Source organism: Belonocnema kinseyi, chromosome 8, assembly GCF_010883055.1.
Source record: "Belonocnema kinseyi isolate 2016_QV_RU_SX_M_011 chromosome 8, B_treatae_v1, whole genome shotgun sequence".
In the NCBI taxonomy this organism is placed as follows: Eukaryota; Metazoa; Arthropoda; class Insecta; order Hymenoptera; family Cynipidae; genus Belonocnema; species Belonocnema kinseyi.
Genome location: NC_046664.1, coordinates 109,021,158 through 109,034,231, shown reverse-complemented (window position 1 = coordinate 109,034,231; position 13,074 = coordinate 109,021,158). Strand labels below are relative to the sequence as shown.

The 13,074-nt window shown below is 30.7% G+C and overlaps 1 protein-coding gene and 1 long non-coding RNA gene across 6 annotated transcripts in view; one reads left to right on the top strand and one right to left on the bottom strand.

Annotated features, from left to right (window-relative positions):
• The window catches only part of LOC117177790, a 177,961-nt gene that overhangs the window by 36,285 nt on the left and 128,602 nt on the right, over positions 1 to 13,074 (bottom strand). For all 5 annotated transcript variants that reach the window (XM_033368714.1, XM_033368717.1, XM_033368715.1 and 2 more), the window contains 2 exons: positions 1,013 to 1,154; positions 500 to 946 (listed from right to left, as the gene is read on the bottom strand). In XM_033368714.1, coding sequence (XP_033224605.1) covers positions 500 to 946; positions 1,013 to 1,154 — 589 coding nt within the window. The remainder of the gene's footprint in view (positions 1 to 499; positions 947 to 1,012; positions 1,155 to 13,074) is intronic.
• On the top strand, positions 371 to 1,304 carry LOC117177791. Its single transcript, XR_004467761.1, has 3 exons — positions 371 to 687; positions 781 to 964; positions 1,034 to 1,304. It is a non-coding gene; the product is annotated as an uncharacterized LOC117177791 (long non-coding RNA).

The following is a 13,074-nucleotide window of genomic DNA, read 5'->3' as shown; positions in this document are numbered from 1 at the left end:
TTGGCTTTTTAAATCACTTTTGTGATCTTTTTTTAAAGATATAAAACATAGAAACAATAAAACATTGTCGTTTCTGGAATAAGTGAACAAATAAAAGAAAATACAGTTCTCCCTACGATAAGAAAATGCGCCTGACCGCAGCCCGGCTCGTGTCACTGCTGCGTACGCGAGTCTCGCGCCCCAGTGGTTTGATTCTGTTTTGGTCAGGCACCGGTTACTACACTGTCCGCGCTTGAAGTACCTCAGCGTGCAAAATCAGGTTGGGACTGATGTTTTTTTTAAAATAAGAAACGCTCTCGGATACGTCTTTTTGAGACAATTCAATAATATTTACATAATTCGGATACAGGTGCACTATTCATCAAAAGGAAGAAAATAGAAAAGTAGCGTTTAAAATATTTTAAAAATTTTATTTTCAATGCGTGACCTGGTAATCATAGGCTCATTTTTTCAAAAAATGAAATAAAATAAAGAAATATTGTTTTTTGAAAGTACTTACGTCATTGCTTGGTAGATGCTTTCAATTCCGTATCGCATGGCAAATTCGTCAACGAGTTCTTCACCAGGAGGGTCAAAATAAACCTTCCAAGCGTCGTCGCCTCTGGCTTGAGGTAAAGTCACCATTCCACTGTTTCCTTCGCAAAGGCTGTGGAAGAGGTTTTCGTGAAGGCACGTGTATTGGACATGGTAAGGTGCCACCTTTTCTTCTCCCTTGATTTCGACACTAATATGAAGCCTTATTGCTCCGGAGACTGCACTTTTGTCTGTTCGCTTCTCCAGGTTGTACCAGACGTCCATCTCACCACTGAGAGTTCGAACCTCGATGATGGTTTGACCCAGGAAGTCATCACTCTCCCTCGTCAATTTCTGCCTCAATTTTGACTTTAAGTCGTTATCTTCATCCCACACACGGACTTTTATTCTGTCCGATGAGTTGTGGCACTCGCTGAAATTTCAAAATTAGGTATTATATATTATAAAATTTATTGCTAGAAATAAAAATAAAACTTACAAGTAAAACTTCTCATTCCAGACTGGATTCAACTCCTGTGGCATCGTTTTCGTTCGTTTCTTCACTTTTCCTACTTGAACTGTGACATATGGATCGGAAGTTCCACTCTTATCCTTGGCAATTAGTCCTTGAGCGCAGATCACTGTTAAATTCATAATTAACAAATTAAATATTTTTCTTTTAATTTCAAATATGCCTCGAAAATTCCGAAAAATACCAGGCACAGAATAAGGCGAATGTAGATGATAGAATATCCACTAATCTCCACTAGTTATACATTAATTTTGAAAATTTGAATCCGACATAATTAAAACAAAAAATTGTTAAAATATCAAATTTTAGAAGAAATGTTTAGAAACTAATTTCCCTATGAACTTCTTCATATGTAATTCTTATATGTTAAGAGATTTATTAAGAGCAAAAAATTATAAATGCAGTTACCAATAAAAAATTTCATTTTAATTTTACTTTTTAACGGAAATTACTTATTTAAAAAAAACGCTCAATTTATTTCAATTAGTGAATTCAAATCACGGACCATGAAAGATTAATTTTTTTTTCATTGAATATTGTAAAAAATTAATTAAATTGTCAAACCGAATGATAGATTCGGCCACAACGTAGCAATAAAGCTCTAACCTAGTTCGTTTGAATGCTGTGTTGTTGTATATTTTGATGCAGCCATGACAATGCTGCTTTCAGATTTACATCCGAATTGCAATGCAATATTTTGAAATAACGAATGCTCGTATTTACCAGCTAGTTACAGATTGTGTTATATAACGACAAATCTACATCAGTCTCGGTCTCTGCCTGTTTGAGATAAATAGATTTGAACTGTGACGTTGCTGAAAGTTTCAGACTTCTTCAATCGAGATTTGGGAAATTGTGTTAGATTTAATTAAATAGATTACTATTTTACTGTACCAAAAAGTTTTGAATTTAGAAACGTGCAAAAATATACATTAACACCTGTACCTACTTCCATTCTATAACTATTTACTACAAGGTTTGAAAATGAAGAATTTATATTAGATCAAAGTTAGAGTTAGATTTTGTTCAAAAATGGTATGGGCTTCATAAATGATACAGCAGTATTTCTGAATCAAAATATTTGAAATGTTTATTTGATTTTAACGCATCATTTGTAATTCAATTCAAACAACTATAATTACAATTTAATTTTAACAATTTTTTATGATTGAAATTTACATAAATAAAAACACAAGGGTTGAAATAACCAAAAAACATCGTTTTGTAATCAAATGTTATATCGGCATACAAATTCCGAAAAGTGATTTACCTTCCTGGAATTGAATGGGGTCTTATCCATGGTAAAAATTGAGATTGGCATTTTTTTGCCGGTAATCCTGAAATCCATTGCATTTGGACATAGATCTCTGATACAACGCCACAGTCTTTGATAACGAAAACATATATCAAGGACATGCATATTTCCAAATGGTAAAACATTGATTTTTAGACCAACACCTTTATTGATGCCACAGCCTTTTTAAAGCGTGCACATAAGCTCGGCGTGCTCGTGTAAATGTGTTACATATAGATAAACATTACATTATTGTACATATTTTATACAACATATATAGTGTAAAAAAATATCAATAGCATGAACCGAGCTAAGGCTGGTATAAGCAGCGCGATGCTGATACATTTAGAATGTCATTTTTTGTAATCATACAAATTATTATTTTTTGAATCCAAACTACAGAAAGAATTGTTCACAATTGAAAATCATCCATAGATGCTAGGTTTTATTGTAATCTGCTAATTTGAAATATTTATTAGTGTCGTGAAGCACGTAAAATTTGCTTAAAACTTGTTCTTGTTCGATTTAAGACTGGTATAACATGCTTGGGAAACATGTAAGAAATAGTTGAGGCAGCATGGGATCGATCAATCATCGACTTTCAGAAGTATGAAAATATGTATGGTAAATGAGACAATCCCATAAGGTAAGTGTGCCAGTTATCGGAAGCTCAAGGCGAATTTCAGATTTCAAATGCTTGAAAAACTATATTAAACATATTTAAAGCTCAAGAAATGGGTTTTATCGAATAAAGTGTACCTTTACAAAGGTAAATTACTTATTACTTGTAACATATCCTATTAGAATGAATATTATAAGAAGTTCGAAGTTATAAATACTAGAATGCATGGGTTATTGGCAAGTCAGAAATCTGGCTGCTTCAGTTATCGGTACTTCGATGTGTGAGTGATCGGCAATAGCGTTTAGAAAAAAACATCTTTGCTGGGAACGAAGAACACAACAGCTTACTATATGTAAAACACTGCCCATCTGCCGACAACCCATTCATTTACGAGGACTGCCACATTTACCTTACTACAAGTATATTGAAATAGTATAGCTAAAGTATAGTTAGATTTTAGCTGAAGTATAGATGAAATATAGATGACGGTTATGATATACTTCATCTATAATTAAATATAGCTGAAGCATATATGATTTGTGTTAAGTTGTTTTTAAAGATATCCCAGCAACGGGATAAAATATAATGCAATGTCAATGACACAACGTCCGTAAATTAAAAAATTCTGTGATTTAAATAATTTTCTCAGAAAAATCTGCAACGAACATTGTTGGCGAGTGTAGTAAAGAAGCCAGATAATAAATTCTTTCAAGGTTCAACAAAATTCGTGCCACTTTTTTTCCCGAACACTACTTCGGAGTTAAAATTCAACCGTCTTGTTTTTCAACTATATGGAGATTCCTTAAAGCAAGAAAATGTATATAAGAATACAGTGATTTCTGATTCTTAACCATAAGATTATTATTCCATGAAAAAATCTGACTAATTTTTTATTTAGAATAAAGATATGATCTTATATTTTTAATAATATAAAGATTTTCTTATGTTTTTATAAATTTAAAAGTTGCAAACAACATTTTTCATGCTGTGAAGATCATGGTTTTGGATCTCTATAATTTGATGCATTTCAGGTTTCCAATGTTATCATTAAGAATACAACGCTTGTACTTACTGTGCATTATCTTTTAATTCTACAAATATAATTGAGCTACACATGCTATAGCCATACTTTCCCTCAGATTTAGAAATACTTAATTTATACTTCTGACAGACTTAAGCTAAACATTACAGATATACGTCAGCTATACTTTCTTGAATCATAGTAATGAGAAACGATTAAATTTTCCTAAATTTATTAAATTTCCACAAACTCGCAAAAATGTCAAACATTTTCCAAAAACTTTCAAAAGTTTTGAAAAATGTCCAAAATTTTAGTGGACGTATGCGAAATAGATTTGACTGCTTAACTCATAGTTGTCTTTCATGGGACTATTAATCGGAAGAAGGACTTCAATTTCACTCGAACTTTCAGACGGGGCGTTGTGAAAAAGTATATTAAAAGTATCCAAATTATCCTAAAAATCTTTAAAAAATAGAATTGTTGAAAATTAACCACATAATTGGAAAATAATGTGATAAAACTACAAAATACTGTTAATCCAGAAAAAAAAACTCTTCAATAAAGAGAGAAAAGTAAAATCATGACTGTTATTTTATAGTCAAAAACGGATCTATATTTTGTATTATTCTTAGAGTGTACAGGAACATTATTAAGAAATGAAAAAAACATCAAACTGTTTTAAATTCCTTAAAATTCAAATGTAATATGCAATGTTAAAAAGGGGTTTTAGCAGGAAATTCAGTCAGATTCCTTTTCTCTATAATATTTCTTGTAACATTTAAATGCAAATAAACCAGAAAATTCAGTAAATACGATATTTAAAAGTTTATTTGTTTGATTTGAAATTATTACTCTCTAAATATGAGTTGGCATCACTGCACCTTGTCAATTTAGCAATCATAATAAAATAATATTTTAGTACTTTCAATCAAAGAATCATAGTAAAAAACTAACACCCATAAATATGATAAAATATTGAAAAAGGTGAAAAGTTCCAATGCTTTTAAATGACACACAACCTCACATATTACTTTAATTTCAAGATTGAGCTGTCATGTACAAACCCGTTAAGTAAGTACTTCCTATATGAGTTAGAGTATATTTATCCCACAGTTAATTCAGCAGACTTACAGCACAAAAATTAAAAAAATTTATTTAATTAAGGAATTCTTCTTGCTACTAAAGTAAAAGAATAACAACAACGCTTAACTTACAAATTTAGAGGTTATGCTTCACATGATATACTCTGGTGTTACTGAACTGATTAGTGAATAAGTCCGAAATCACTGATTATTCAGTGAAATGTCTAACTACTATTTCAATCAGTGAATTTTTCACTGATTCATATTTAGAGAATACATTCTCATTCTAAGAAGAAGGTATATTGAAGTAAAATTGGAGTTCGTCGGATTTCATAGAACCTTTACATTTTGAGAACCTCTGAGCCTAAAAAGAAAGGAAGAGTTCGTTAGCCAGCCACTTTTGACCTACGGTACAGGTTTTATCCATGGAAAATACTTTTTACAAAATAAAAAATTCTATTTTCCAACAATACTATGCGAGATACGAAAAAAGTGTTAAAAATCAATATTGCTTATCTCAATAGGATCTATAAATGTACTCCGACAATTTCTTTGGAAGATAAAGATTTTCTGTTTTAATCGTGATAACAATTTCAAAATCCGAATTTCCATTTTCCAAAAAACTATGCAAGAAATAAAAAAAGTTTTTAAATAAAAAAATTTTTATCTCAAAAAGATGTAGAAATTTACTTCATATATTTTTTTTCGAGACGTATTGTTTTCCTTTAAATCATGCTGATAAAAACTCTCGAACGCAGATGGTAACTGATTGGCTAGTTCAGAGACGATATCATCGAGTTTACATATCCATTCTCGACGTTAAAGCTGCATCTGGACAATAATTAATTGCAGTGAAAAAGACGATCAAACAGAAAGCAGGAACAGTCACCCATCCGAGCGCTCAGCGTGCCTGTCCATTACTTTGCAATTCTTAAAAAGGTACATTTAATTTTGAAGGCTAGTGCTCTGCTGTGTTTGGGGTTAAGTTTTAAAGATTTTTTTCCCTACGAAGTTGAAGAAGATTAGGGAGTAAGTAATTAAAGAAGACAATTTTTGTACCAGCCTTACCCCGCTTGACGTTTATGAATAATTAACATACAATAATGTATAATATGCGAGCTGTGACTCTAATACATAATATGAATAATAATGATGTTTCAACATGAAAACGGATAAATAGACGGATAGACACTCATGCCCATGCTACAAACTCTTTTTATTTGGACCTCAGATGCGAGAACCTCCATGGTCTCGAGGCACTCTTTTATCCGATTCCTAATCGATTCCATGAGGGGTAAAATTTGAAAGTTATTGTTATCGTAATAACGACTTGATCGTGTCTGCGATAAGGTGTACAGTATGTATATTGCGGATAGTGATACGATCTTGTGTTTGTGGGCATGTGCGTGGAATCGATGCTCGCCCGATGCCGCCCGATGCCTCCATCGATTTTATACGCCTCGTCGTGTACCTTTTCATTATTGACATGCTGTCTCTCGCGCAGGACAAATCGATTCTTTGTTTTGTTAGTTATCGACAGTTCGATTAAAAACGGTATTTTCTGAATAATCGAGGAAATCGCCTCCGATTATCTCATTCGCAACAAAATACTCGAGAATTTTATAGATTCTCACCACTATATCTTTCAATCTTTTATTGGATTCGTCCAGTGTTTATAGAGCTTCATTAAAAAAACACTTCAAAACTGAACTATTTTCTGATATAAAATGTCGAATGAAAATAATTTAAAAAATAGGAATAAGATAAAAAATTAATCCGGAATTATTCTGCAATATGTAGCTTTCGATTAGTGTTCCCCTTAATGTGGAAAATACGTATTCGAATTATAAATACAAGTTTGAAAAAAAACCAGGTTATTTTTATTGGTCAATGCGTGCTCGCGGATATTAATGTTGGTGATTCACTTCGACGATGTTCATAAAGAACAAAACGTATCTGAAATTTCATGAAAAGGCTTGGATATTACAGCTGACTCTTTTGCCGAATTACAGCTAGATATTTTAATTTGCGTTCACTGAATCGAAAAATTTCCTTACTAGAGCGCAAGTGGAAGCGGCGTTAACTGTTATTTTCAATTACCTTTTCGCATTACCCTCCTCTTCATTGTTGTCACCTGCGCAACACCTATCGTTTTTTTGATACCCCTTTCTCGCCTTCTTTCCACTTCTTTTACCATCCCTTTGAAAACTCACTCATGTTTCCGCTTACACGTGGATACAAGATGAAAGTTTTCACCCTATGTTAGGAATAGAAAATACAGGTTCTTAGTCTACTGTTACGCGTGGGTAGTTTAAAAATGTGAATCGGGTTGCTCTGACAAGGCAGTTATTTTGAAAGTCCTAATCCTTTTTGGACAATTTTCCCCAATTGTTCGTATTCATCATTTCTCGTTTATGAAGGCTGGACCAGAGGTTTGTGAAATGGTCAGTAGACTGGAATATAGTTCTTTAGTTTCTATGGCGGATTGCTCCCTTTGTAGAAAGAAACTAATTGGGCTTTTTTTATATCTTTGTAATTTTTTTGAAGAACAGCACTGAAGTCATATCAAATTAGCATAATTGGAAAAATAATTCCAATATTTGGTAATTCGGTTTGAAATTTCTTATTGCAGCGAATATTAATTTTATAGAAATAACAAGTGTAGAATATGGAATGAGCAAATTTCTTTTTTTTGAACTTTGTCATGTCCTTTTTGCTATCTTTCAAGCAAACCCCCATTGATAGATGAAAGTCAATGACATTTTTTGACCCGGATAAAGCAACCCTCGGTAAGTTACCTTACATCATGTTATATATTTGCGGCGGGTCACATTTAATAGGTATGCCTTACATGTTTGCAGAATCTCTAATTCAGGAATAATTGAACTGACAACAATGCTGCAAGTCACAGTGCAAGTCACGTACCACGTATTTTGCGAATGAGCCAGTAATTGTAAATACATAAAAATTTAAATTATGAGAAGTGAATGCATAAAAAAATAAATACCTTTATAATATTGAAAATATTTTCTTTCACTACTTTGTCAGTTGAATTTTAAATAAAGTAGAAAAATGTCTTGTTAGCGTTATTGCATCTTGCAGCTACTTTTTTCCATTTATACTAAAAAATGAGTAAAATTTTGACAAGTGGTAATAAAAGTAGCAGAGTTGAATGCAGGGTCCTCAATCAAAATTCCTGTTACTGATATTTACCAACATCTAGCATTCGAAGATTAATTTCTGTTCTAAATGTATAACTTCTATTATATTCAAGACATACACAACAACTCTAATTTAAAGAAAATGAATTTGGAAATCATAAAATACTTTAAGAAATAAATTAAAATCATTTAAATTTTATCTTTATACTCTAAGTTATAGACAATGGATGACTTTTTAAGAATTTATCGTTTGAAGCGTTCTTTGATCTTATATTATTTAAAATATATAAATCCGGATTTTAACAGAATTTCACTAACGTTTTGAGTGACTTTTGAGTAAACCAAATCACGGTGGTAAAGGCATGTACATTAATGGCAATGTTGCGTTTGTATGTGAAGCGATGTATGTATTTTTCTAGTGTGTATGGATTAATAGTGTCCTAAATAATTAAAAAAATATATGTAATTTAATTGATCTAAAAATAGGTTTATGATTTTATAATTGTTTGTAATTTGAAATGTTTTTGTTTGTTATAATAAAAAAAAATTTCTAATTATAAAAAAACAAACTAAACGTTAGAAAACTTACATGGAACACCACATAGTAAACTTATTCTTCTAAAAACAACAGATTATCTTTCACACGTTCAGCTTCTTCCAGGAAGCTGATAATTGCAGATACAATGGAAATCGAATTTGAAACTATGCGGAAAAGTAGTGTATTGGGACCCTAAAAAAGTATAAATTATTTGGTTTCGATTGATTGATGCCTTCTGAAAATGTGTCGGAAAAAATGATCATTTTCATATATTTTAAATTATTGTGTATTTTAATTTTTTAATGTTCTTCAAGATTTTCCTCGTCTGAAAAAATGCAGACTGGAAAATTATTTCAGATATTTGAGGCAGAGTAGATTAAAAAAAAAATTAAAAGAAGTTTTATGTTTTTTCAAATGATATATTTTCAAAAATTTAGAGCATTTGCGAAATTTTTTGGACTACTTTTTTTGAAGATTTGAAAATTCCATGAACGGTTATTTATAGTACGTGCAAATACGAACAATTTATCTCTATGATTTTTTTCTGATGAAGCGAAAATTATCAGATTTATAGAATTTTAAAAATACAAATAGATCATACGAAAATAAACATTTTGATTTAAACAACGCACAATATGAAAAAAACAAGGAGAAGAAAAACTTCACTTTTTGCAGGCTAATAAAAAATCAATAATTCCATTTTGAGGTCAAAGGAAGCAAGATGCGAATAAACATGAACAAATAAACATTTTGCACCTAAAGAAGATGTACAAATTTGTTACAAATCACTTTCTGATACGATAAGTGCTTCTTAATTTATTCGCAAAGAAAAACATTGAAAATAAAAAAATTTAATTTGTTCACAAACGACAAATTTATTATGAAATGCTTTTGATAGGATACGTGGTGTTTTTATTCGTAAAAAACAACATTAAAAAATTTTTAATTTAATTTTTGGATAAACGAAACGAGCTATAAAAAATCGATTGACAAAAGTCGCTCATCAAAAAAAAAGCTACAATTTTTCCATGAATTATGTTTTAATAGGATGCGTAGTTTTTGTTTAAGTCTTAAAAAAAGTGATAAAAAATCCACCAGCTGTGCGGGCACAGCTTTTCAAAATTGAAGGTCAAAGCACCGACAACTGTAATTTGATGATTGTGAATTCTCTTTTGCTGAAGCTATTTCGGATTTAACGAACACATTCTTATCACGTATCTCGTGCTTCGCACTCAATTTCGTAAAAATTTTTTACTTTTCTACATTTTGTTCAACGCTTTTATATTGAATCTATATTAATATTATTTATGTACCTCGGTTTTGGATTGATTATTCAGATACTGCAAAATGAAGTAAAAATTGTGTTTATCATGATTACTTTGATAGTTGTTTCTTATTTTTCATTAAATTTTATTCTTAGCTGCGCTAAAACATGTAAACAGTTGTACCAGTGGCCACCGACGTGCATAGTTGCTCCGTGCACAATTGTCACTTACATTGATATTGAAATATACGTATTTTTATCGCCTTTTTTATAATTTCATAATTATATTATTTTCAATCTTGTTTTTCACGATTAAAAAAAATTACTCGCTCTGTCTCGGAATTATTTATAACAAATTTATAAATCCTTTTTGGGTAAACAACTTTGTCTATTAATTTTCTCATACCTTGTTTCATTTGAAGAAATTTTTTTGTTTACTTCCAATGTTATTTTTTACGACTAAAACAAAAACTACGCGTCCTATAAAAAATTATTAATGACACATTTGTAGCCCTTTTTGAATGCACAACTTTTATCAATCCATTTTTTTCATAGTTTACGTCTTTTGTCTAGGAATTAAATTTATACTTTTTAATGTTGTTTTTTAACCCTCAGGGCACGGGCTATAAAAATGTTACGTTCCGTACGGACATGAGTTAACCCTAACCTGGCAACTTGAGCGACTGAATATTGGGCTCTAATTCGTAAATTGAAACCATTTTTTTACATCAATCGGAAATTGTACTTTAAAATGGCTGCGTTGGTTTTTCGATTCGCTCCAAAAAACATATATTTTTTTAAACTTTCAATACTTGTTATAGATAATATTGGTAAATATAACATGAATAAACAACAGAAATTGCTTAATTTTTTTAAATGTATTAAACAAGATATTATTACAAGTTATTTGCGCACTCGCAGCATAACTTGGCTACGTGCTCCTTGTATATGACCTTGTCACTCCATCAAAAATTGTAAAATGTTTAATGGTCAAGAGAAACTGGGAGACAATTTGCAGCTCTTCGGTTTAGACGTTTTATTGTCAACAAATTCGTCTCTGATATCCATTTCATCTGGTAAAGTACGAAGAACAGCGCAACTCACGGGAAATAACATGCAGTCATAAGGCGAGTTGTGCTAGCCTTCGTACGGGGCATCATTATATATAATATAATATTATCAAAATATACTAAAAACAATGTAATTATATATACCAGTATATTCTACTGCATAAAATGCTGGTGAAAAGACCTTTTTTAATTTTCACAAATATCGGATTTTGTTACGTTCCGTACCTACTGGGTGTGAATACCCGACTCCAAATTTTCCAAACTTATAATTTGCACACCAAGCGCAGACGGAAGCTGCCGACCGACGCACAGTGGGAAAAAAAAGACTTTTTTGGTTCAAAATAACGTGCAGCTCACAAATATTGACCGACTTGGACAAAAAATTGTAAAAAAGCTGATAAGATTTCTAAGAGAGCTGTGTAACCTGATTTTTGATTAACGGTTTGAATTTTTTATAAATAAACAATTATGACGAAAAAAATGGTCATTTTTTCTATTTGACGTTCCCGGTGCGAATTTAATAAAAAAATGCATTATTCGGGCATTTGCCCGCAGAAAAATTCGGTTTTCTCAATTCCAGTCTTTTTAGTTGGGAACCTTATGACGATTTTAGCAACATTCATAATAAGTTGATAAATTTTATATTTTTCAAAACAAATTTAATAAAAAAAATACATTAGTCAGGCACCTGTCGATGGATAAAATATTTTTTCTCGATATCACTCTTTTTAATTGGGAATTTATTGATAATTGGCGCAACATTCAAAATTAGTTGATAATTTTGATGATTTCTTTAAATAAATTCAATAAACAATGCATTATTTGGTCATTTCTCTGTGGAAATACTCGTCTTTTTCTATGCCCTGTTTTTATTAAGCTGCACCATAATAATTAATCTTGGATTTCTCAATTCATTTGTTTGTTGTGCTACAATCTTGAATTCGTTAACAATAATACTGGCTCCTTCTTAGATCTTAAGACTTCATCATGAAGTTCCCAAATAAAAAGTTTGACATCGAAAAAAAATTTTTTTCCGTCGACACGCGCCTCAATAATGCATTTGTTTATTAAATTTGTTTTAAAAAATCATAGAATTTATAAAAAAATTATGACTTTTTGTGAAGTTATCATAAAGTTGCGAATTAAAAAAATTCACATAGAATGAAACAAATTTCTCTGTCGACTAATGCCTGATTAATGCATTTGTTTATTAAATTTGTTTTAAAAAATCATAAAATTATGAATTTTGCTATAATTGTCATAAAGTTCCCAACTAAAAAAAATGGCATTGCGAAAACCGAATTTCTCTTCCGACAAATGCCTGAATAATACCTTAATTTATTGAATTTGTTTTAAAAAATCATAAGAACACTCAAAAACTTATAAGTTTTTCTAAAATTATCATAAAGTTCATAATTTAAAAAAATTGACATTGAAAAAAACAAATGTTTCTATCGAAAAATGCCTGATCACTGCATTTGTTTATGAAATTTGTTTATAATATAAACAATTATAATGTTAAGAGAAATGTAAAAAAATATAATATTGCTTCCATTCAAATTTCTTCCAATAGAACTTTAAAAAACGTATAATTATGGAAAATCGTAGAAAACATTTTTTCCACAAACAATTTGTTTATAAAAAATGTTTTGTTTATTGTCTAATATCGGAACATCTTTAAATAATGTCACTCTATGCAACTTAGACGATTTCAACAATTTTTCAGTTTTTGACGAGCACCGCGAACTCAAATAGACAAAAATGACCATTTTTTTCGTCATATTTGTTTATTTATAACAAATTTTTAAACCTAATTAAAAATCAAACTTGATAACTCTACTAGAAATCTTATCAGATTTAAATAAAAAAATTTTTGGTCCAAATCGGTCTATATTTGTGGGCTACGCGTTATTTTGAAACAAAAAAGTCATTTTTCCCCACAGTGCGACGCTCCAAATGTTTGCACTTCAGAGATCC